This window comes from Papaver somniferum, chromosome 3 (assembly GCF_003573695.1).
Source record: "Papaver somniferum cultivar HN1 chromosome 3, ASM357369v1, whole genome shotgun sequence".
Taxonomy (NCBI): Eukaryota; Viridiplantae; Streptophyta; class Magnoliopsida; order Ranunculales; family Papaveraceae; genus Papaver; species Papaver somniferum.
In genome coordinates, this window is record NC_039360.1 from 217,960,729 (window position 1) to 217,986,253 (window position 25,525).

At 37.8% G+C, this 25,525-nt stretch overlaps 1 protein-coding gene across 1 annotated transcript; it reads left to right on the forward strand.

The window, feature by feature from the left end:
* The first annotated feature begins 719 nt into the window (after positions 1-719).
* Positions 720-10,967, forward strand: LOC113358679. The gene is made up of 18 exons (XM_026602307.1): positions 720-761; positions 1,802-1,939; positions 2,054-2,227; positions 2,383-2,532; positions 2,682-2,852; positions 3,331-3,591; positions 4,720-5,726; positions 5,865-6,125; positions 6,267-6,438; positions 6,891-7,012; positions 7,126-7,209; positions 7,312-7,477; positions 7,657-7,772; positions 8,079-8,255; positions 8,369-9,172; positions 9,964-10,135; positions 10,285-10,376; positions 10,491-10,967. The coding sequence occupies exons 2-15, from the start codon at positions 1,928-1,930 to the stop codon at positions 9,099-9,101; spliced, it is 3,606 nt and encodes a 1,201-aa protein (XP_026458092.1). The 5' UTR covers positions 720-761; positions 1,802-1,927; the 3' UTR covers positions 9,102-9,172; positions 9,964-10,135; positions 10,285-10,376; positions 10,491-10,967.
* Positions 10,968-25,525: the final 14,558 nt, after the last annotated feature.

Genomic DNA, 25,525 nt, shown 5'->3' on the forward strand with positions numbered 1-25,525 from the left:
AAATTTGGGTTTAGTCCGTCCTGTGACGTAGCGGGTGAAGAGTAAATTTGGTCGCGCGTTGATATAAAGTCCGCTTCATCGTCCAGCGTAGATAAAGATTACGCCTGGCATGGGGCGTTGATAAAGATAACGCCTGGTATGGGGCGTTGATAAAGACAACGCCTGTATGGGGCGTGAACTATAGCAACGCCTGGTGTGTGGGACGGAGATTATACGTTCGCCCGGGTTCAAAAAAAAAAAAAAAATGGGGCGTTGATAAAGACAACGCCCCAACCAAAGTTTTGTAAACTTTTCAAATTTGGGTTCAAGACTTTATCAACGCCCCATGGCTTATGTGGTGTCCGGCGTTGATTATACCAACGCCCCATCCAGGCGGACATTATACCAACGCCCCATGCCAGGCGTTGATTATACCAACGCCCCATTCAGGCGGACATTATACCAACGCCCCATCCAGGCGGACATTATACCAACGCCCTGCATCAGGCGTTAACTTTACGAACGCGCGTCTACAGGCGGACATTATACCAACGCCCGTCGGGTAGGCGGACATTATATAAACGCCCGACTATATTTGGATTTGGTCTTAATCGCCGACCAAATTTGGTCCGAGTTTTACTCTTTGATCAAATTTTGATCGATGGTCCGTCCCATTACGCCAGCCCACTCGACACCAAATTTGGGTTTAGTCGTCCACTGCAGTTGCTCTTAGGTCTTCCCGAAACAAGAATCATTTAACCACTCACAAGAAGATTTTCTCTGTAAGTATAATAATCCTATCAATTTGATTGGTTTACATCTCATCGTATTACGATCCCATGATTCTATTGGTTTTATGTTCTCTGGAATTTTTTATTTTTGTGTGACAAAAATATTGGAAATATATCTATTTCAACCTAGAACTTCAACTGTTTGGGGAAATGCCTAACAGAAAACAATGTTGATTGTGATTTAGTTTTCTTTTTGTAATATACTCCTGTTCTTGGTGGTGTTTTCCTCCCTGTTGAATAATAAGTTTGTCAGCCCTAATACAAACGGTAGTGTCAGTTTTTTTATTTTTGCTTGTCTCCTCTGATTAAAATGTTTAAAACAAATAGATCAGTTGTAATGGCAGTGTAGTTCTTCCTTCTTTTTATATTTTAGCAGAATACCTAATAATATCATTGAAGTCAATGAAGTGAAACAATCCAGCTTCACCATAAGGAATGACCATTATAGTTTAGCTTCATATTCTTTGTATTGAATTTGTTTAGGTAAATTTTGGATGAAAGAGTGGGTTTTTAAGCTGTCCGTATAGTAGACTAGGTTGTCATGGAAACGAGGTTACAACATCAGCTTCTGAACGGCTATTACGTTTATTACGTTATGTTGTAGTAAATATACGAACAATTGCACTGTTAATACTTATGTTCCAAAATAAAAGTATCTCGGCGGCACACAAGCTTCATTCAAAGGTTTTACGTAGTGTAAGTTGAACAAAATCCTGTGATTCCAGCAATATGAATATAATTGGGACTTGAAAACAGCAGGTGTATTGCGGGTGAAGATGAAGCGATGATCTCATATCAAAGGCATACCACATTTTCCTTGAATGGAGTATCCCGCATAGATAAATAGCATATTTTCCTTCCTTTTGCAAAAGACAACTCTGCATTAGTAATTAGTGATTTGACAGTCACTTGTTCTCACCCCCCACTTTGGGACCCAGTTTATCTGTTGCCTTTGATATTACCCCACTAAGCATAAGATGATATTCATGTGTCGGATCTTATCTCTTATTTTCTGCTGTAATGGTTCACAGGGGGAGAAGCACAATCAAGTATGATATTATACTATCAGGTTCCGTTTTCAGAATAGGTTCCGTTTTCTGCTGTAATGGTTCAACAACAGGTTCCGTTTTCAGAATAGGTCCTACCATCTCAGAAAAATGCAACATTATGTAAGCTTTTCCTACAAGCACAACTATCAGTATGATATTATACTTATAAGAAACTACTAAACATAATAGCTTTTTTGTTGTTTTTTTTTTCTTTGATTTTTCGTGTGTCAACAGCAAAGACCTTCTTTACAAGTCCCACCCTCAAATATGCCGCAGATGCAGCCACGACCATCTCATTTACCCCTCCTACCACACTCTCATTTGTCTCGCCCTCCCCCAATGGCAGGTTCTTTGCCCATGCCCTCGATGTCTAACTCACCACAATTGCCACAAATGCCCGTTCAAATGGTATTTTATTCTGTCTCTCTCAGGTTATGATATTTTATTTTACAAGCACAGCGTATACGATAACACACTTAGTTGGATATTACTTATATAAGAATCTACTAAACAGAATAGTTTTTTTTTCTTTTTTTTTTTCTTTCAATTTTTCGTGTCAACAGCAAAGGTCTTCTTTACAAGTCCCGTCCTCAAATATGCTGCAGATGCAGCCACCACCATCTCATTTATCCCTCCCACCACATTCTCATTTGTCTCGCCCTCCCCCAATGGCAGGTTCTTTGCCCATGCCCTCGATGTCTAGCTCCCCACAGGTATTTTATTCTCTGTCTCTCTCAGGTTATGATATTTATTTTACAGGCACAACGTATACGATAACACACCATCAGTATGATATTACACTTTTATGAAACTACTCAGAATAATTTTTTTTTTCTTTTTTCAATATTTCCTGTGTCAACAGCAAAGACCTTCTTTACAACCAGCCTCAAATATGCCGCAGATGCAGCCACCACCATCTCATTTATCCCTCCCACCATATTCTCATTTGTCTCGCCCTCCCCCAATGACAGGTTCTTTGCCCATGCCCTCGTTGTTGAACTCACCACAATTGCCACCAATGCCCGTTCAAATGGTATTTTATTCACTGTCTCTCTCAGGTTATGCATAAGTCTAGATCTTCTTTGGAGTCTTTATGTATAAATTATTGTCCGAGCTCTTGCAAGATCAAATGTAGTTTATCTAGGGCTGATGTTCTGGGAATTTGTTATTTTCACCATTTACTTTGTTCTCATGTAAAGTAAAATCAAAGTTTTTAAATTATGTTATAAGGCTGCTGACTTTTAGGCCGTCCACTGCTTAGCAGACATTCAAAACCATCTTCCATTGCAAAAAGATATCTTGACCGTGGTGATCTCTCTTTTTTTTCACCCTTGGATGATCCAATCTTGATGGGAATTTGTTATTTTCACCCTTGGATGATCCAATCTTGATGGGTCCACCTAATTTTTTGTATAAAAGTTCATACAAGTTCATTTTTTGAAGGATGCTGACCCAATTTATAATGAACACGTTTCTCAATTAATAAATTTTTGATGCATTTTCTCATTTAGGGGAGCCAAGGTTCGGTGAATCATATGGTGCAGCCAATGCCACAAGGACGTTTGATGCATATGAAACAAATGCATTCAAGATTTGTACCAGCTGATGCTCTACAGCAACCCCCACATGGTGGTTATGCTAATGGGATGCCTAATATTCAGGGACCTTCAGGACCAAGTGGACCCGGCCAAATGTATCCTCCATTGGGCGGTCCTTACAACCACGGACAACCTGTTCAAATGTCAATGGTTGCAGCACTTAATCCGTTCCAGGTAATACCTATTGCCATTGGTTTTTCTTTAACATTTATGTTGTTGTATTTTTTTATCCTGTTAAGATATAATTAGGGGGAGACTGAGAAGGTTATACGTGTCTACTGTCTAGACACCCTTTAAAGAAAACCTTGATTAATTTTATAGAACTAGTAGTAAAACACCAAGGTGACCAAGTTTGGAGTACAAAAACTCCGTTCAAATGTTGGGATCCATTAAAACTCCATATTAAACAAACTTGATACAAAAAGCCTAAGTTTTTAAAATTTGATACAAAAACCCCAAACAAAATTGGTTTCATTAAATTCTATGATGAAACCAAAATTAGTATCATCATATTTTTGCCAATTTTTATCATGAAACCAAATATTTTAATGATGAAACAGTAAGTTTATGATGAAACCAAAATTTGGTGGTACTGTTTCTGGTTAGTGGTGGTGTTGGTTGGTGGTGGTGCTTTTTATGGTGATGGTAGTGCTAGTATTTGTTGGTGGATGCGGTGTTGGTTTCTAGTAATGGTAGTTAGTGGTGGCAAAAATACCTTTGGGGTTTTTGTGTTACTTTTGTTATTTGAGGTTTTTGTGTTACTTTTGTTTTGATGGATGGATAGTGACACCTTTGGGGTTATGACTCACGGCCCGTCAATTTTATGAAAATCTATATACCGTTGTACTACAGGATTGCCCGGGTTGATCATTTGGTGCACATCCCTTTGGCTAGTGTATATGTTAGCATTACCTATGTGTTATTTTGAGTTACAGTATTAGTGGTCACCAAAAGATGCAAATGTTAGGTTTATATTAGTATATTTGTCGACTCTGTGTGGTTGGAAACTTAAAAAATGTTTATTCGACTGTTTGAAGTATCTTAAAAACCAAAATAGACACGGCCCTTCACAATAAAAAATGAAAGTGAAGCACCATTTGAAATGCTAGCTATATGAAATGTGGGTTTTATATGGTACCTCTGTGTTTATCATTTATTTGTGGTAGAATGTGGACGTTGGGGACTCAATACAGTAGGTGGTCGAGTCATGAAGAATTTTTCTGCATCCACTACTAGAAAGATCACAAAACAACCTAAATTTGATTGTTTTCTCTTACTTCTCCTTTTACTCATTTCTGGCAGAATGGTGGTACATACAATCGTAAAAGGTTTCCTGAGGAGGGATTCCCTAGGGAGGCCACCTCCCCTAGTTATGCTTCCTATCTAGAGACACTTATGCGGGGTAGTGGACCCCCACCAGCAGTTGGCACTTGGCCTCAACCAAGGAGGAAAGGGTTTGATGAAGAATCTGCTTTAGCAAGAGACTCGAGACAACATGACAAGCCTTATGGTGATTCATTCCGTGAACTGGACAGATTGCAGGAACCCAAGAAATATTGCGAGATTGATAATTTTCAAGTAGTGGATAAATATCCAGATAGCTATCGTGGCATCGACAGCTACTACAACCATGGGCATGATGGGCCTGGGATGCTTAGTAGATGTAATCATTTTCCACCTGATGATTTTGATCATATGCCATGTATATCCCTAACCACAGAAGTTAGCCATGAACAGTCCTGCTATGATTCCCGTGAATGTGATAAAAAGAGTTCGAGTCAAGAGAGAGATCAAAGTCCAGAAAGAACTGAAAAGGCTATAGAAAGAGATGTCCAACATCAACAAGATGGAGGAGGTGAGAGAATACAACAAATACAGCAAAAACTGCAACAGCAGCAGAAACAACTGCAGCAGCAACTACTTGAGGTTGATGAAATCCAGCCTGAGCCTTCTTCTATTCTTGAAGAAAGAATAACTTGTATCAAGGAACTGCAGAAACTGCAACAGCAGAAGAAACAACTGCCTCAGCAACTACTTGAGGTTGATGAAATCCAGCATGAGCCTTCTTCAGATGGTATTTCATCTTCTATTCTTGAAGAAAGAACAACTTGTATCAAGGAACTACGTAAACTGCAACTGCAGCAGAAACAACAGAAACTACTTGAGGTTAATGAAATCCAGCTTGAGCCTTCTTCACATGGTATTTCTTCTTCTATTCTTGAAAAAAGAACAACTTGCAGCAAGGAAGATCAATATCCAAAAGCTATTACGGAAGCTAATGAGATCAGTGGTCCAGCTGCAGTGATGAGGTAAAGTTCAAAGTTTTGTCGCATTTCAGCGTCTAACTTGATCCGTACTAATAGATTTTCACCCTTGTGTATGACGTGGTTTTTTCTATTATCTACTGGTTTTCTGTAAGTTAGTTTGCTATGTTTATTTGTCCATAGATTCTCGAATGATCCTGAGGTATTACAGAAGTTGGGGGATGGTATAGGCTTTGGAGTTTCAAGTGATGTTGTCAAACCAACTGAATATAATTCACCAGATGATAATGCAGAAGATAAATCTGCCAAAGAGGACACGTCGACTTCTTCACATGGCATTTCTTCTTCTATTCTTGAAGAAAGAATAACATGCATCAAGGAAAATCAATATCCAAAAGCTATTACCGAAGCTAATGAGATCGGTGGTCCAGCTGTAGTGATGAGGTAAAGTTCAAGGTTGTGTCGGCATTTTTGTGTTTAACTTGATCCGAACTAATAGCTTTTCATCTGTGTAGATGATGTGTTTTTTTTATTATCTACTGTTTTTTTTTTTTAAGTTAATTTGCTTTGTTTACTTGGCTATAGGTTCTCGAATGATCCCGAGGTTTTACAGAAATTGGGGGATGGTATGAACTTTGGAGTTTCAAGTGATGTTGTCAATCCAACTGAATATAATGCACCAGATGATAATGCAGAAGATAAATCTGTCAAAGAGGACACGTCTGTTCATCAGACAGGTGGTGTTGGCGACATTGAGGTAATCCCCTTGTAAGATTTAGAGAAAACAAAGAAGACCTTTATCAGATTCCAGTAACCTCTAGAAACATTAAACTGGATTTCGTTCTCTTAATTGTGCTTGATTCGCTTCTTCTTTTGTTTCACCATGTTAAGTTATATACTTATATTTAGGAATGAATAGGGTTGTTGCGAACATTGTAGATTTTATTTTTCCAGTTTTCAAAACCAAAATTTTCTGTACTTCGATAATGGCATATACATCTGCTTTCATATTAAGAACTAGATTTTTTGTAAAAATGCATTCATTTCTTTCTGAACTTGGTGTCTATGCATTCACCAGTTACTGGTTGGTTTCTTGAACGATCAAAAGAACTCTGCCAAATTTTCATTAAAATCATAGCTTTTTTGCTCGATGTAGCTGACAATTATTAATGCTTTTCCCTAAAATCCTTTATTGTCCATAAATAAAAGGAAATGGATAGGTTGCCGAAAGAAGAGAGGATTAGAGAAAAAAGGAAAATGAATCAGTCACGGAGCAGTTATAGGAAAAAGATAAAAAGATCAGTAAGGAGGGCTGCACTGGCTGCACAATCGTAAGTCCATATTTTGATTCTTTTATTTTGTGTCAATTTGTTTTTCTCATAGTCTCTCCACTACACTTGGAAATAAGTAGCTAAATGCCTAATCTTATGATATTTTTTATTAGGAGAGAAGATAATGCTCCTCATTGTGATACTGGTCATGAAAGAAAGAAGTGTGTAACAGCTACTTCGGAAAACAGCGCAGCTCTGTAAGGGTTTATTTTTTGCCTCTCTTAAAAGATCTATGAAAATTTGAATCATCCCTCTAAGTTCTTTGATCTGTGTTTCCATATTCGTTTTTCATGCTACAGCCCTATTGTAGAAGAACTTGAGATTGGTAATCTCCAGCATGACTTTTCCTCAGATCCTATTTCTGCCTCTATGCTCGAAGAAAATGTTGAAGAACTAACGTCTTGCATCAAGGAAGATCCATATTTAAAACCTATTGTAGAAGATATCGAGATTGGCGGTCCAACGGTAATGAACTAATGCATTCATTTCTTTCTTGAACTTAGTCTCTATGCATTCACCAGTTACTAGTTGGTTTCTTGAACGATCAAAAGAATTCTTCCAAGTTTTCGTTAAAACCACAGTTATTTTGCATATGATGTAGCTTATAATTGCAATCCCTAAATTCCTTTATTGTCCTCAAATAGAAGGAAATGGATAGGTTGCTGAAAGAGAGGCTTACAGAAATAAGGAAAATGCCTAACAAGCAACGGAGCAGTAAGAGGAAAAAGTTCAAAAGATTATATGAAAGGGCTGCACAATCGTAAGTCCATAATGTTTGTTTCTTTTATTTTCGTGTTATGTTATTGCTCTTATAGTCTCTCCATCCCAACCCCCTACACATGGAAAATATGTAATTCAATGGTTAATCTTATGATACTTTTTATTAGGAGAGCAAATAATGCTCTTTATACTGGTCATGGAAGAGAGGAGTGTGTAGGAGCAGTTACTTCAGGAAACATTGTGGCAATGTTATCCTTTTTTTTTTTTTTTGCTCAAATGATTTATGTTTGAATCATCCCTATAAGTTCTTTGATTTGTATTTCCATATTCGTTTTTCATGCTACAGCCCTAATGTAGAAGAACTTGAGATTGGTAATATCCAGCACGATTTATCCTCAGATCCTATTTCTACCTCCATCTCCGAAGAAGATCTTGAAGAACTGATGTTTTGCATCAAGAAAGATCCATATTTGAAACCTATTGTAGAAGATATCGAAATTGGTGGTCCAACAATAATGATGAGGTAATAAGTCATAGATTTTATCTAATCTTTAATGTGTAGTAACTTGAACTCTTGATAATATAGCATGGTTTTATCTATATTGGCTTGTTTTTGATGAAGTTTGATTCTTATAGGTACTTGAATGATCCTGAGGTTCTGCAAAAGTTGGGGCAGGCTATGGGTTTTGGCCTTTCAGGGGAAATTGTAGATACAACTGAACCTAATGCTCCGGCTGATTATGCAGATGATAAAAGTACCAAAGAGAATGATTCGATTGTCTATGCTGGGCACAAGGGGAACTGTGGGCACAAGGATGTTGGTAACGAAGGGGTTGTAGTGCCAATATGGAATGAGGCTATTGCAGCAGAACAGATTAATTTTTATGGGTTTTGTTATAACTGTCGTGAAAGGGGTCATAAGGCATCGCAATGCCCTAAAGAGAAGGTGCAAGCAGGAGACAAACGTGAGCAACCAAGCACTGGGGTTGGAATCAGTAATGTGCAACCTCGTGGCGAGGTTGTAGCACCAGCATGGAATGAGGCTATTGCAGCAGAGCCAAATTTCAATCGATTTTGTTATAACTGTCGTGAAAGGGGGCATAAGGCATCGCAATGCCCTAAAGAGAAAGTGCAAAGAGGGGATGAACGTGAGCAACCAAACACTGGGGTAGGAAACAGTAATGTGGAGCCTCATGGCCAGGTTGTAGCACCAGCATCGAATGGGGCTATTGCAGCAAAACCTACTAAGTTCAATCGGTTTTGTTATAACTGTCGTGAAAGGGGGCATAAGGCATCACAATGCCCTAAAGAGAAGGTGCAAGCAGGAAACAAACTCGTGCAACCAGACACTGGGGGCCGCAAACAGTAATGTGCAGCCTTGCGGCCAGGTTCAACTCTTTGCTGTGCACCCTCCTGAGATTGAGAATGCTAAACTGGGAGGTACTTTCTTTATTTTAAGGGAGACTGTTAGTTTTTTATTTTTATTTTTTTTTTGATACAGGAGCTAACAATTGTTCATTCCATCGGCTAGGTTGCGTACTGGCTATTAGGCTGCTTTATTAATTTTTCCTTTGATAGCTTCATATTTGGAGAACTGTGAACTGCTGGTGATGGCATTTTAAGAAAAGTCACCGGCAGAACAACTGATATATTACTTTGATTTTCTTGACTTGTAGTTGGTACTTGTGAACATACATGCTAATTAAATATACTGTCCTAAAGGTTTGTGTCAGCGTGTAACAACTGGTATGGTCATTTATATATAGGGCTGACACGAGGCGGTGGGATATGTTACCCGTTACGAGTACAATCATACGTAAACTTGCTGGAATGATGTATTCTAATATGTTCATGTACAACATCTAAATATGTGCTGGGATATGACCTTTTACATCTGCCAAATGTCATATTATTTGCACATGTTCAGTAGTATATTGGCATAATATATGGGATGTCTTCCAGTACATCAGATAATATATTTGTCGCAGTATGGCTTGCTGGTGTGTTGTACAGGATGGGTTCCTGAACATCATGTAAGCGGTATATTTGTTCATATACCAGTACTCAGATACTGTTGCAGTGATTAGCTTTTGGGTACAGAGTTGGTTACCATAATGAGTTTTAGTCAGTTTCTTAAGGAGTTCCAAATTGTATGTTTATTTCTTTATGCCTCCCATGACACGACTACTGAGTGAATTGCTTGGAGTTAACTCCCGTTGACAAATTTTCAGGTGTTATTCAGGATCGAGAAAGAGCTTGGGTGATTCCAGTTGTGGGTGGATATTGAGAAGATATCTAGCCGAGGGTGGATATCTACACTTGTACTGTTTTAATTTCTTTCTCAGTGGGATATTTGTTTTGGTAGTTTGTTGTTTTCCATTGGGATTGGAAACCCTTGGCAAAGTAATTGTGTACTCGGATCTTTTGTGTCATTGAGAACCATTTATTAATCTTTTGCATCATTTATATAAATACATAAAATTCCCATCAGCATACAACTGTTTATCAGGGATGTGTTCCCGTAATTTCTTGAGGTTTTGTGCCTTTTGCAGGAAATCGTCAGACATATGCTTATGTAATCATCGGCTGGATTATGTGAAAACATGGTAGTTACAACTGCACTACCGGTGTTAGCGACATTGAGGTAATTTCCTATACTCATATTCCTAATTCACTTCTTCTTATTTCGTGGAGTTGAAGTAAATACCACATAGTTACTCTGATTTTGCCAAACATTGATTTTCTTATTATGGTAAAGTTACAGGGTATAAAGACAACATCTGCAATCTGAGCTGATTAAGATAAAACAAGATTAAGAGAGAAGGACAGCTTTGTGGATTTTTCTACAACAGCTCAAAGAATTCATGACAAGTTCTCCGTGTTATTTTGTTATGCCACTGTTTATTTCTCTTTTTCAGATCAAGGGCTGAATGTGCTCCGTGTAAGGTGCATCTTTTACTGAAGCTTGTGTGTCTCTTTGGGGCAGAAAATGTTTATCCAAATTTCTCATTTGAGCAACACTTTCTTTTTAATGTTTGTAAAAGCATAAAAGCTTCGATTTTGTAGAATGACTAGTCACATTTTCATTGCTTGAGAGGAAGTTTTATTAAGGATTTTCGAGATCTTGATTAAGAAGATTCATACTGTAATCAAGTTCGGTAGATGTTAATTCTATATCACCTGGCGAATTGTTACATCTATTTTGCAGCTTGTGTTTTCCAGAAAGTGAAAGCAGTCTTTCCATGCTACAGTTAATTGTTATGTTTATTATAATTGTTCTCAAGTTTTCTTCACTACTAAACCAATTCTCTTTATGTTTTATAATGAAACCTATTTTGAGGCAGACCGAGTTTTTTTGAGGCATACTCAACTTTCAGCCGAACCTATGTTTATGCTTAGGTTCGGCTGATAATTTTCAGCCGAATGTATGCCTCAAAACATATATATATGCCTCAAAACAGGTTTCTTTATAATGGCATTTCTTACAATCTTAATGGGTTTTCTTTTGATTGGTTGCCCAGTAGTCAACTTTGATGTTGATGCAGTCCATCTACACTTGCTCACTATTGAAGAAAAGAAACATATTTTGAGGCATATTCAAGATTCGGCTGATAATTTTTCAACCGAACTTAGACAAATGTATGCTTCAAAACAGGTTTCGAAGAAAATGTAAGAGTTACCAGCGTTCATCCACTTCAACATCAAGATATTTGGCCTTAAAACTACATTATGGAAATTTGCACTGGCCATCATTCCATCCTTAAATAAAAGATCTACGCTACTCTGGAACTTTTATCCCATGGGAAGACGGTTCCTCCAACGCCCTTATTTGTAGGACTTATTTGATTGACCGGCCACTGATGAAAATCTGATTGGCCTTCCAGCTCCATTAGAAGTTAAACCCCCTCTGACCCTCCGACAGAATATTCAGGTCTGTCGCTTCCTCAAAGCAGGCAATTATAACAAATTACTGTATCATTTAAACACACACAAAAAAAGTGCGTCTTAAGACCCTATTAGTATTTCAGACAACCATAAATCCAGGAACCAGATTTTATTTGTTGGGGACCTTGGGGTTTATTCAGTCTCTGCAACAAACTAAAGAAACTGAGTAAAACTATAAATATTATTAACAAAAAGAAAGAAGAGGAGAATAATGGTGAAAGACAAGAAAAGATCTGACCGTGAAGAGTACGTGTACGAGCAGAGAATGTTGTTGATTTGGCTGTGCCACCATTCGAGTGGGCAACGAATAAATTTGCAAGAATGCATGATAGGGATCATCTAATATCAAAAGGTACACATACAATAACCGGTGAAGTACAGTGCAAAAAGTGTGAGCATCGCTACAGTCTCGAGTACGATCTGCAAAGTAAAACTAACTATTGGAGGTTGGTTCTTTCGTTTACCACAACAAAGGGAATTTGTGTGGTCGAGCTACCGATAATTGGATGACGCCGCGTTTCGAAACCTGTCCACGTTGTGATCAACCAACTTCAATGAATACAGTAATACCATCTGACGAAGGGTTGATAAATTGGTTCTTGCTCTTAGGTCAAATGATTGGGTGTTGTACACTTGAACAGTTGAAGTTCTTTTGTGACAAGAACTCTCTTTACCTTACTGGGGCTAAGCACCGTCTTATTTTTCTGACTTATCTTTCACTCTGCAAACAACTTGATCCAACTGGTCCTTTCGAGCTCGATGGATGCTAAATTGCTAATTAGCTACGAGAAGAAGAGAAGACTCTGATCAGATGGTTTTCTACATGCATGCCTTTTAGATTACTTGTTCTTCACACACACAAGAAGAACAGGTATTTAACGAGGTTGAATCCTCGGAAAGGAATAGCAATTTTATATATCACCGTATAGGTCGGAATATACAAAGCTCAAGCAGAGAAGAAGAGAACTCTTTCTAATTCTGGTGTGTTTTCTCTAGTTCTCTCTATGGCTATTTATACAAATCAATAGGAGTGGACACATTCCTTAACAAGGAAAAAAACTTTCCTACAAGTATAGGGTTTCCTAACTTAGCTCTAAGAGACAAACCTCTTAAGCTTCTGTACTTAGGACACAAGTACTTGGTTTCCTTAACCAACTAGATTTCCTAATCTAGTATTTGACTATCCTACCAACAATTCTCCACCTCGGATCATGCATTCATGCATGAGACAATCAGTAGACAAAATCATCTCTATCTTCCAACGTCGATTGAACCATCACTGGCTGCCTATGTATCCTCAATAGGAATCAAACCCGACCGTAGTTCTCTCCAATGGCCTTGCTAGAAGACCTCCACCAGGTTTCTAAGAACCTCTACCCAAAAAGGGCCTTTCACCAAACCGGAAGGATGTGGATCAATTTCGAACAATGTCGAAATTTGATCCCAGATACTACTTTAGTCAACATATCAGCTGGATTGTCTTTGGTATCGATCTTCACAAGTGCAATGTCTTCTTCTTCAAGAATTTTTCTCACAAAGTGAAACCATACGTCTATATGTTTGGTTCTAGCATGATGCACTTGATTCTTAGCCAAATAAATTGCACTTAGACTATCACAATGCACATGTATTTGGTCTTGTACAACTCCTAAGTCATCTAGTAAACCTTGTAACTATATAACCTCCTTAAATGCCTCAGTCACTGCCATATACTCCGCCTCCGTAGTTGAAAGCGCCACAGTAGACTGCAAGATTGATCTCCAACTTATTGATGCCCCTGCTACAGTAAATACATACCCTGTAGTTGAACGTCTCTTGTCCAAATCACTAGCATAGTCAGAATCCACATACCCAACACACAACTGATTGTTACTTCTATCCTTCACAAACTCCAAGCCAACATCAACTGTACCATAAAGATACCTCAAAATCCATTTCACATCATGCCAATATCCTTACCAGGAAAATGCATATAACGGCTGACCATACTAACTGCATGTGAAATGTCCGGCCTTGTACATACCATCGTATACATCAAGCTACCAACATCCTCAGCATATGAGACTTGGGCCATATACTTTCGCTCTTCTTAAGTAGTGGGAGACATACGAGCATTCAACTTAAAATGAGCAGCAAGGGGAGTACTTACAGATTTAGTTCCTTCGTAGACACCAAACTTCTGTAACACTTTCTTCAAATATGCCTTCTGAGAAAAACAAACCTTACCCTTCTCTCTGTCACGTTGAATCTCCATACCAAGAATCTTCTTAGCCTCTCCCAGATCTTTCATCTCAAACTCAGATGACAACTTGCACTTCAAATTATCGATCTCTTTCTTGTTATTCGATGCAATCATCATATCATCGACATATAAGAGCAAATATATGAAAGATCCATCACGTAGCTTCTTGAAGTATATACAATGGTCATAGTGACTTCTTGTGTATGTCTGGCCAATCATAAACTGATCAAATCGCTTGTATCACTGTCTTGGAGACTGCTTCAGCCCATACAACGATTTTTTCAGCTTGCATACACAATCTTCTTTTCCAGCAACCTTGAACCCACTCGGCTGAGTCATATAGATATCCTCTTCTAGATCACCATGTAAGAACGCCGTCTTAACATCTAGCTGAACTAGGTATAAATCATATTGTGCTACCCAGGCCAACAAAATACGGGTTGATGAGTGTTTTACCACCGGAGAGAACACCTCATTGTAGTCAATCCCTTCCCTTTGGGAATAAACTTTTGCAACTAACTTTGCCTTGTAGCGTACTTGATTCACCAAAGATCTTTATTTCTTAGCATATACCCACTTGCACCCTATGGCCTTCTTACCGTTTGGAAGCTTCATAAGAATCCATGTGCCATTCTTGTAAAGAGACTCCATCTCATCCTGCATTGCACCTTCCCATTCTTTACACTCTGCACTATGTACAACTTCTAAATAGGAAGTAGGAGTACCATCTTCAACAACTGGTAATGCATAAGTAATGTAATCATTCATCCAACCAGGCTTCCTGGTTGATCTTCTCGGTTTGCTGGTCGCTATAGTCTCCGTGACCGTAGCTTCTGTATCTTCTATTGACTCTTGTTCCTCTTCCTTAACAGTGTCACTATTATTTGGAACTTCAGTAGTTACCTCTCTTGCAGATCCAATGTCTTCAGAAGTATTTTGAATAGATACAGACTTAACTGGAATTGGTGGAGTTGCATCAATCTCCACCTGCTGCAAAGGCTCACTAGTACTGGTGCTTCTGTCCTCCACCTGCCGAGAACCCCAAGACTTTACCATAGACATCTCATCAAATGTGACATATCTACTCATGAATATCTTCTTCTCAACTGGATTCCAAATCTTGAACCATTTTACTCCACTCTTCATACCCATAAAGATTCCTTTCACAACACGGCTATCAAGCTTGTTTTCACTAACATGATACCACGCAGGACAACCAAAAATATGAATTGAGTCATAATCATAGGCTGGTTTACCAAACCACTTCTCCATAGGAGTTTTACCTTCTAATGTAGCTGATGGCAACCTATTAATGAGGAAGAACGCATACGTAACTGCCTCATCCCAAAACGCCTTACCTAATCCAGCATTAGATAACATACATCGTACCTTCTCCAGCAAAGTACGATTCATGCGTTCAGCTACCCCATTATGTTGCGGTGTCTTCTTAACTGTGAAGTGCCTCTTTATCCCCTCATCCTGACATACTTGCAAGAACGGATTACTCTTGTACTCTCCATCATTTTCCGAACATAGTACTTTGATCTTTCTACCAGTTTGAGTCTCAGTTGCCTTTTTCCACCTCACAAAGATTTCTAGGAATTCATCCTTATGCCTCATGGTGTACACCCATACGCGCCTAGAATAATCATCAATGAACGACAAAAACCAATGTTTCCCTCCCAATGATGCATTATTGGAAGGACCCCAAACATCTGAGTGAACATAGTCAAAAACTCCACTAGTGTTGTGGATTGCTGTGCCAAAGCTTATTCTTGTTTTCTTTCCCTTAACACAATGTTCACAAAATGCTAACTTGCAGGCAATAGCATATTTCAACAAGTCTTGTTGAATCAACCTATGCAAAGACTTCTCACCTGGATGTGCCAGTCTCATGTGCCATAGCTTCGTCTTTTCGGTAGCTGCTCTCTAGATGTGTTCAGAAATAGACACATCCCCTGTCGTTGTACTCCCAATCAAGTAATACAAGTTATGATGACGTGTTCCCTTCATGATTACCATAGATCCAGATATTACCTTTAGAACACCATTTTCAGCGACTATCTTATAACCCTTAGCTTCTAAAGTTCCGAGTGAAATCAGATTCTTCTTTATGGCAGGTACAAATCTTACCCCCTTCAGCTCTCTAACCATACCATCATGTATCTTGATACGAAAACTACCAATCCCAATCACCCTACAGGTATGATTGTTTCCCATACGTACTTCTCCATCAATCTCTACAAAACTTGAGAACCAGTCCCGATATGGACATATATGATATGTTGCTCCAGTATCTAATACCCATGTACCATCTGTAATAGCACAAGCTGATGGTGTCACAGTTAGCGAGAAATCAGAAGCATCATCTGATTTTTCATTACCTTTAGCAATGTTCACCTCGGTATTACCGTTATCTCCTTCTCTCGCCTTACGCTTGGTACAATCCTTAGCCCAATGACCAAAGTCATGGCACCAAGCACACTCATCTTTTCGCAGTCGCATTCTACTCTTATAACGTCCTCTACCTTTACCATAACCACCAGTCTTCCTTCTCCTGTCTGTTGAACGACCTCTTGCAAGAAGCACATCATTATTAGCTTCACTTGCAAGGTCTTCACGATCCATCTCCCTGAACTCCTCACTAGGAAATGCTGTAGTGACCTCAGTGTATGTTAAATTATCCTTGTCGTGTGTTAATGCTTTAATCACAGGTTCATACTTTTCAGGAAGAGAGTTTATCAGACACAAAGCTTGTTCCTCGTCGTCGATTATCTCATCGTAGTTAAATAACTCAGCAAGAAGTTTATTATATGAATCTAGGTGCTCGGTTAGGGTTGCACCTCTCTTCATGTTATAGCGATACAAATTACTTTTAAGATGTATCCTATTGGCCACGTTCTTCACAAGGTATTCCTTCTCTAGATTTTCCCAGAGATCCTTAGATGAAGTCTCGTGCTGATAATTAACTCTTACTGTAGTTGCTAAACACCCTCGTATCGAAGCAAGACATAATTTATTCATATTGTTCCATTGCTTTTCAGACATCTCCACTGGATAACCTTCTAGAGCTTCTTATAGGTCAAGATGAACAAGAGCATCCATTACGTCCGTTCTCCATAAACCAAAGTTATTGGTTCCTGTAAAATTTTCTACCTTGAGTTGTGATCTGTGTGAATAAAGTATTTCTTCTTTTGTTTCTTTATCTTTATTTGTGGACTCCGAATGTTCTCCTAAGGGATTTTTCGGAACTTCGTCCCCGTCAACCATTGTTCACAAACAACCAAATATAGATAAAAAACAGAACCTTTACTTCTACTACAATTCGAGTACCCGTATCCAAGAGTGTCTCCTTGCTCTGATACCAATTGTTGCGCCAAAGCCTGCGGAGCGTTTAGGTTTGCACTACTACGAGGTAGCTCAATATCGCCAAGAACACAATCACACACACAAGAAGAACAAGTATTTAACGAGGTTGAATCCTTAGGAAGGAATATCAATTTTATATATCACCGTATAGGTTGGAATATACAAAGCTCAAGCAGAGAAGAAGAGAACTCTTTCTAGTTATGGTGTGTTTTCTCTAGTTCTCTCTATGGCTATTTATACACATCAATAGGAGTGGACACAGGGGCGGAAGCACAGGTTGACTAAACCTGGGTGTATCCCCCCCTTTTTCTTACAAAACCTCACCAAGGTAGTAATTCACCCTTTGTCAAAAAAAATTCATGAGTTTAGCCCACCAAACTCATCAGTTTAGTCCACCGATCACAACTGTTTAGTCCACCATATTCATATATGTGTTTTTTGTTAGCATAGTAAGAAGAAGAATAGGAATAGAGAACAAAAAAAGGAAGATTTAGTCCTTAGTGTGAAGTATTAGAGTTGCTTACTAAGTGTTTGTTTAATTGCTTCATAGTAGTTGCGTTATGTATTTGCTATACTGTTTTCGCAAAAAAAAATTCATTAGAGGACATTAAGAATGCTTGGAACACTACTTGTTCTCTAATTATTCTTTTGGTGAGTGATATAAAGCTGAACTTTTACAGTAGACAGTAGTCATCATCTTTATCACGGTATGTATGGCCTATTATTTTCATACTCCAAATAAAAGTTCAACCTCCCAAAACTAAAGTAACAGGCATAGAGGATACGAAGAAGTCATTGCACTACTAATGATCAAAAAAAAAAAGAATGAAAACTTAACTGCCCTACTTCAAACTATAGTTACTCTGTTGGGAAAGGGTTTCATATAAGCTTCATTTCAATCTCCCTTGTGTTTGGTTGGTATTTTCAGTCAAGAGTAGCTGCAAACTTCAACCAATAGTTACTTTGTTGGGCAGGGTCCAATATAAGCTTCGTTGCAATCTTCTGTGTGTAATCTTTGATTGGTATTTTCAGTCTCCACATCGCAGTATTGTATGTATCTAAGTCTCTGCAATTACAGTACGTTAAAAGCAACGCTTCTGCTTTGGTCCTATATATACTTTGAAAACATGCATTTGATCCAGTCCAGTTAATCAGCCTTTTGTGAAGTGGAAATCTATTGCAAGGCATTAATCATGCATTTGGTCCTTATTTTATTAGTACTTTGAAGCTGAAGTGGTATGTGTTCTCCCGCATTTATTTGGGTGTGGAAAAAAATTTTTTTTAGCCCCCCTCATTCTGAAAACCTGGTTCCGCCACTGAGTGGACACATTCCTTAACAAGGAAAAAAACTTTCCTACAAGTATAGGGTTTCCTAACTTAGCTGTAAGAGACAAATCTCTTAAGCTTCTATACTTAGGACACAAGTACTTGGTTTCCTTAACCAGCTAGATTTCCTAATCTAGTCCTTGACCATCCTACCAACAGTTTTATGGTTCTTTCATTTCTTCTTGGTAAAATTTATTAAAATTTTATAATATAGAATATATAGTTTCCTGGTCAGATGTGCATGGAACCTTATAATTCTTTTAACTGCTTCCAATGTGCATGAAATATGTGTGTTAATCCAATCCTTCCAGGGTTAAGTGAACTTTAAGAAACAAAACTAATAAGTTCGTATAGATATTAGAGAAAATTAACGTTGGATATTATATGCACCTGAATGCATGGTCATTTGATTCAAAGTAACAATCATTTGTAAGACGAAGAGGCCAAGAGGTTACCTTGCTTTACCCATATGGTTATAAACATTCAATAACCCTCCAACTATATAGGGAAAAATCAAAGTAAATTTGTATGCACAAAAGTAAGCAGTAATACATTATAAAGTAATTGGGTTATAAACTGAATTGTTAAGGTAGTAGTATCCAACAACGATGTTGATTAACAACTGAACTGCTTTTCTTATTCTTGTAATGTGGTAGGGTATAAAGGCAACATTTGCATTCTGAGCTGATTAAGATAGAAGAGATTAGAAGGGAAGGGCAGCTTTATGGATTGTCCAACAACAGTTCAAAGAAGTCAAGACAAGTTCTCCATGTTATTTTTGTACCAGCACTTTTCTTAGATTAAGAAGATTCGTACTGTAATCAAGTTCTGCAGATGTTAATTCCTTATCACCTTTTGAAATTTACTATATATTGTAGCTTGTGTTTTCCACAAAGTGAAAGCAGTCTTTGGACGCAGCAGTTAATTGGTTATGTGTTTTGACTGTCTTAGTTTTGATTCCGGAAGAGCTACGTTTCCACCAAAATCGTCCCCCACTATCCTCCCCCGCGATGTGGCTTCACCTAAAACCCTATATTTATGGATTCGACCTTTTTGGGCAGCGGTGGGTCGATGGCTGAATGCCACGCGGAAAGTATTGGGGGTTAACTGTGGGGGACATCTAGCATTTTCGGATTCCGACAGATGGTGTGGTTAATGCACGTGTAGCAGAGGATATACAGTCAGCCGAAATCAGGTCATTTCCTCAAACGCAGGCAGTTGTAACTTGTAACAAACTCTTATTATAAACGTGAAAAAGAAAAACGTGCACAAACCCTACTTGGTGCTTGGTGGGTTTCAATATTCAGTATCTCAGATAACCATAAATCCAGGAACAGATTTTATTTGTTGGAGTTCTCCCACAACAAAAGAAGATAAAAGGCAGTAACAAAAATCAAGAAAGGATTATTACTCAAAGAAAAGAAGAAGAGAATAATGGTGAAAGATAAGAAAAGATCTGTCCGTGAAGGTTTTGAAGAAGATGTAGACTTGGAGCTTTCACTTGGTCCTTCATACTTGAGAAGAAAAAACATACGGTCATCTTCTTCCCCACCTAATAATATTATTATGCCTCCTCCTGTTCCTTCAGTTGGGTATGGCTTTCGTGATAGTGGTGATGGTGCTGCAGGTATTGGTATTGGTAATAGTTATGGTAGTGGTGGTGGTATAGTTCCTCCTGTTAATCATGGAGGCGGTGGTTTTTCTATACCTAATCATCCTGGCAGTAGTGGTGGTCGTTGGCATTCAAGAGTACGTGTACGAGCAGAGAATGTTGTTGATTTAGCTGTACCACCGTTCGAGTGGGCAACGAATAGATACGCAAGAATCCATGATAGGGATTATTTAATATCAAAAGGTATACATACAATAACTGGTGAAGTTCAGTGCAAAAAGTGTGAGCATCGCTGCAGTCTCGAGTACGATTTACAGAGTAAGCTATTGGAGGTTGGTTCTTTTATTTACCACAACAAGGAGAATTTGTGTCATCGAGCTACAGATAATTGGATGACGCCGCGTCTAGAAACCTGTCCGCGTTGTGATCAGCCAAATTCATTGAAACCAGTAATGCCATCTGACAAAGGGTTGATAAATTGGTTGTTCTTGCTCTTGGGTCAAATGATTGGGTGTTGTACCCTTGAACAGTTGAAGTTCTTTTGTGATAAGAACTCTCTTCACCGCACTGGGGCTAAGGACCGTCTTATTTTTCTGACTTATCTTTCGCTCTGCAAACAACTTGATCCAACTGGTCCGTTCGAGCTCGATGGATGTTGATTAGCTTGGAGACTCCGATCAGATGGTTCTATCAGAATTTAGTATATGCATGTCTTTTAGATTACGAAGTCAGCATTATGTGGCCGACGAAAAAAATAAAATTATGTTACTCGCAATTGTTTCGATATCTCTTATGTTTTATGGTTATTGAATTTCTTCTTGGTAAAATTTTAAAGAATATATAGTTCCCTGGTCAGATGTGCATGGAACCTTATTGGTAAAATTTTGAAGAACATATAGTTTCCTGGCCAGATGTGCATGGAACCTTATAATTGTTTTAACCACTTCCAATGTGCATGAGCTACATTCAAAATCTTATGTGTTAAGTGAACACTAGAAACAAAACTAAGCTCATAAGATATCCGAGAATTAATGTTACTAGCTTCTTTTCTTTCCTTTTTTTGACTCAAAAAGGGAAGTATTATTGAAAAGGGTAGTAGTGAAACTGAAAAATAAAAAGAAATACAAATAGAAGCCAAAACACTCAGAAGTGAGGTTAGTGGCAAACAAAAGAAACCAAAAAAAACACTAGCAAAGAACTGTTAACCAAACTAAGACATTAATGCCTCCCAATTATAAAGCACTGTGTTTAAAGAGATGTCTCTAAACACATCAATTCCAGTACACCAGTTATAGATATAAGTCTTCATCGAGTCAATGATATAATCCAAAGCATGATACTTCCCATTAAACACCCTTCCGTTCCTTTCAATCCAAATTTCCCACCAAATGGCAAAAGAAAACAAGTCCCGAATACGTTTTTTTAACGAAGAGTTCCTGTACTTCTTCCTTTCCCATTCTCACATATTGCTTTTGACAGAGTCATGAAACACCCACTGCAGATTATATAGCTTCAAGAAATAATGCCAAAATGACCTTGTAATTTCACAATGTAAAAAGACATGCGGATTTGATTCTGCTGCTTTCTTACATAATAAACACCCTTTCACCATTATAATATCCCTGCAAGTATCCATTGTAGGAGCTGCAATGTAGCATAGTGTCCAAATTAAGAAGTTTACCTTCCGAGGAATTCTTGGATTCCAAAGACTCTTATATGGAAACCTTAACAGACCATTATCCTCAAAAGCTTTGTAACATTTAGCCACTGAAAACTCCTTAGCTCCAACATTCCAAATTCTCTGATCATCTCATTATTCATGTCAATATTTGGCAGTAAATTTAAGAAATGTGTCACTTCTTCAATTTCTTCCTCCTTGAGTAACCTGCAAAAAGAAAAGTTCCAGTTGTTGTTGTTGCTAACAACTAGCATATCCTGTATGGTTGCATCCTACTTATTACTGATTTTATAAAGAGATGGAAATAAGACCTTTGGTGCCTGACCATTCAACCAATTGTCTTTCCAAAACAGCACCATGTTACCATTATTTGCTTCTATTGAAAAACATTGCTCCACAGTAGTTCTGGATTTGAGTATTTCAGCCCACAAGCTCTTTCCCACTGACTTGTTACTGTGATTGGGAAAAAAAATCTTTAGGATTTCCACCAAACTTTTGGTTTACAATTCTTCTCCATAAGGCATCATTTTCATTTTCATACCTCCAAATCCACTTAGCATGAAGTGCTTTATTCATAATCCTAATCTTCTTAATGCCAATTCCACCCCTTTCTTTAAGAAAAGTAACCTTTTTCCATCTAACCCAACTCTTTTTTGATTTCTTTTTTGATGAACCCCACAAAAACTGCCTCATGATCTTCTCTATTTCTTTCTCAACAACAACTGGAATTTTAAAAAGAGATAGGTAATATATTGGTAAACTGGACAAAACATGCTTTATAAGCATCATTCTTCCACCGTTAGATCAGTATCTTCTTTTCCATATACTCAATCTCTTTTGAAAGTTCTGTAATATGACCTCTCATACCCCCACAACTTTGGATTTACTTCCTAAGGGAATTCCAAGATACTTCATGGGAAAAGTAGCTTTTTGACATCCAAAAATAGAAGCACACTCCTCAATGTTTACATCATCACCTACTGCAACCATGGCACTTTTCTTATAATTTACCTTCAGCCCAGAAACCATCTCAAAAGCCAACAAAATATTCTTTAAATTTTGAACCTGTAAAACATCATCCTCAAGAAACACAATCAGGTCATCTGCAAACTGTAAATGGTTAATTGCAGGAGCATCTACAGCTGGCTTGAATCCAGAAATCAACCTCATGCTAGAAGCTTTCTTAATCATGACAGAAAGAATCTCCACTACCATTATGAACAAAAAAGGAGAGATAGGATCTCCTTGTTTAACCCCCTTACCACTTCTGAACAAGCCTGAAGCAGAACCATTTATTGTCATAGCAAACCTTGTAGTTGATAAGCACCACTTGATCCAATTCTTCCAAACATTACCAAAGCCAAATCTTGTCATTATATAATCAAGATAACACCAACTTACATTGTCAAAATCCTTCTCAAGATCCACTTTAAACACCAGACCTGGATTCTTCTCTCTTTCTCTAGCATCTATTAACTCAGAAGCTATGAGAATGCCATCTGTAATCTGCCTGTTATCCACAAACGCACCCTGGAATTCAGAAATTATTGTAGGTAAAACCAACTTCAATCTATCTACCATCAATTTGGAAATAATCTTGTAGACTCCACCAATAAGGCTTATTGGCCTAAAATTATGCATACTAGTAGCCTCTTAACACTTTGGAATAAGTATAATATTTGTACAGTTCAATCTCCAATACAAAGATCCAGTAGTTTGAAACTCCTTCATTACAGCCATCAAATCCATTTTTATAATATCCCAAACCTCCTTGAAGAATTCCATGGTGAATCCATCTGGTCTTGGGGACTTATTGGTGCCAAAACCCCAAATCACATTTTTCATCTCTTGTTCTTCAAAAGGCTTTTCCAACCTAATGCTTTGAATCACACTAATACTAGGTAAATCCAGCTCATCAAAAGTTGTTCTTACATGAACTTCCTCTGAGAAAATGTCCTCATAAAACCTCTTGGCTTCCTCATTAATGTTACTAGCTTATTTATGTATCTGTATGCATGATAATTTGATTCAAAGTAACAATTCTTTGTTAGACACTTCGATAATCTGTACTCTTTGTACTATATGGGTTGCTGAAAAAAAAAAAGATGAACCCAGTGTTTTCATATGCTTTTACTAATCTAGCTATTACTTCCTTGTTGGTTCTTTCCTTGGTTTTCCATATGGAAAAAATAAATAATTAATATGTTACGAGTAAGCATCAACACGCCCGAGGTAAACAACACCGATATTGATTAACAACTGGTTGATTGCTTTAAATAATTTTTTTCATAATTAAGATGTTCTACACTGATATGGCACGTATCTTTGGTTGGTCAAGTATATTCCAAGATATGAATATAAATTGAATGAATGGAAAACGTATATGACGAGAGTATTTATAGGACAAACAACTTGTAAGTTTGATATTGCGGTTACATCCGGCAAGTTTCTAAGTTTGATACTTCGGGTTACATCCGGCAAGATGTTATTGACCATTGCGATCTACACCGCCATTGAGGTTGCATAATGGGAAATTAAATTTTTCATTGATTGTAAGCCGTTCAAAATCGGGTGAGTTACAAAAATTACAGGACTGACCCAAGTATTGTCATCAAACTTGATAAGAGCAACCAGACAGCAACAAACAATAACCAGAACATATACAACTTCAGACCTAACATCATAGATACAAATCATAATTATTTGAAGAAAACATCTAACCATTTCATACCCAATCCTAAGTAAACATCACAAGTTTAAATTGCCTTGTTTGGATTGATTAATCTCATCCAAACCTCTCAAAAAATCTACATACTGTAGGAGTGTTGGGATCCATAGATCCAACCATTTCTCAGGTTTTTTTTCATAATCATAGTAACATAAATGACAATGGTATATTAGAATCCATAGATCCCACCAATAGTCATAGTTTTCAAAAGAGATAAGATAATACAGGTAACAAAGATAACCAAAATCGGTTATCTTGAGGCGGAATTGGGTTGAAAAGTTCTGAAGCTTTATCTGAATCTGTGTTTTGTATCCGTTTGTTGCTGGTGTCTTTGTTGTTGGTAGTGTCTTTGATGTCTTTGTTGTTGCTGGTGTCTCTGAAGATGTTCTTGTTTGTGTTTTTAGAAGTCCATTGATGTTGTTACAGTCGTCTTGATTAACTTCATCAAGATAACCCAAACTGAAATTCCCTGTAATCAAAACCCGAAAAATAAAAAACGGACTAGATTCTAAAGAAGCTTTGATTATAGAAAAAAAAAGCTGCTAGATAAGAGTTGGACTCAGAAACAAACTGAACCAAACCCTAATTAAAATCTAAGAACCTAAAACTGGAAGAAGAATGGATACAGAAGCAAAGATGAAGATTTAAAGGGATTGAGAGAAGATTCCTGCTCAGATCCGCTCCAAAAGAGCGGATTTGAGCAGATGAAGTTTAGTTGGTGGTGGTGGTTTCTCTGATGGTTAATGTTTTAGAGAGATGTTTAATAGCCTGTAAAACATATCAAATTTGGCATATTTGATCTCAACGATCAGATGTTTAATAGCCTGGCTAGTTTTGGGGGGCATGTTACTAGAAGATAAAAAAGGTCATTAGAAATAAATCTCCCACAACCC

Bases quoted from the DNA above. Each gene is read 5' to 3' on its own strand.
- LOC113358679 (XM_026602307.1), top strand. The intron at 2,533-2,681 runs GTATTTTATTCT...CTGTGTCAACAG, and splicing joins CGATGTCTAGCTCCCCACAG to CAAAGACCTTCTTTACAACC. The intron at 3,592-4,719 runs GTAATACCTATT...CATTTCTGGCAG, and splicing joins CAGCACTTAATCCGTTCCAG to AATGGTGGTACATACAATCG.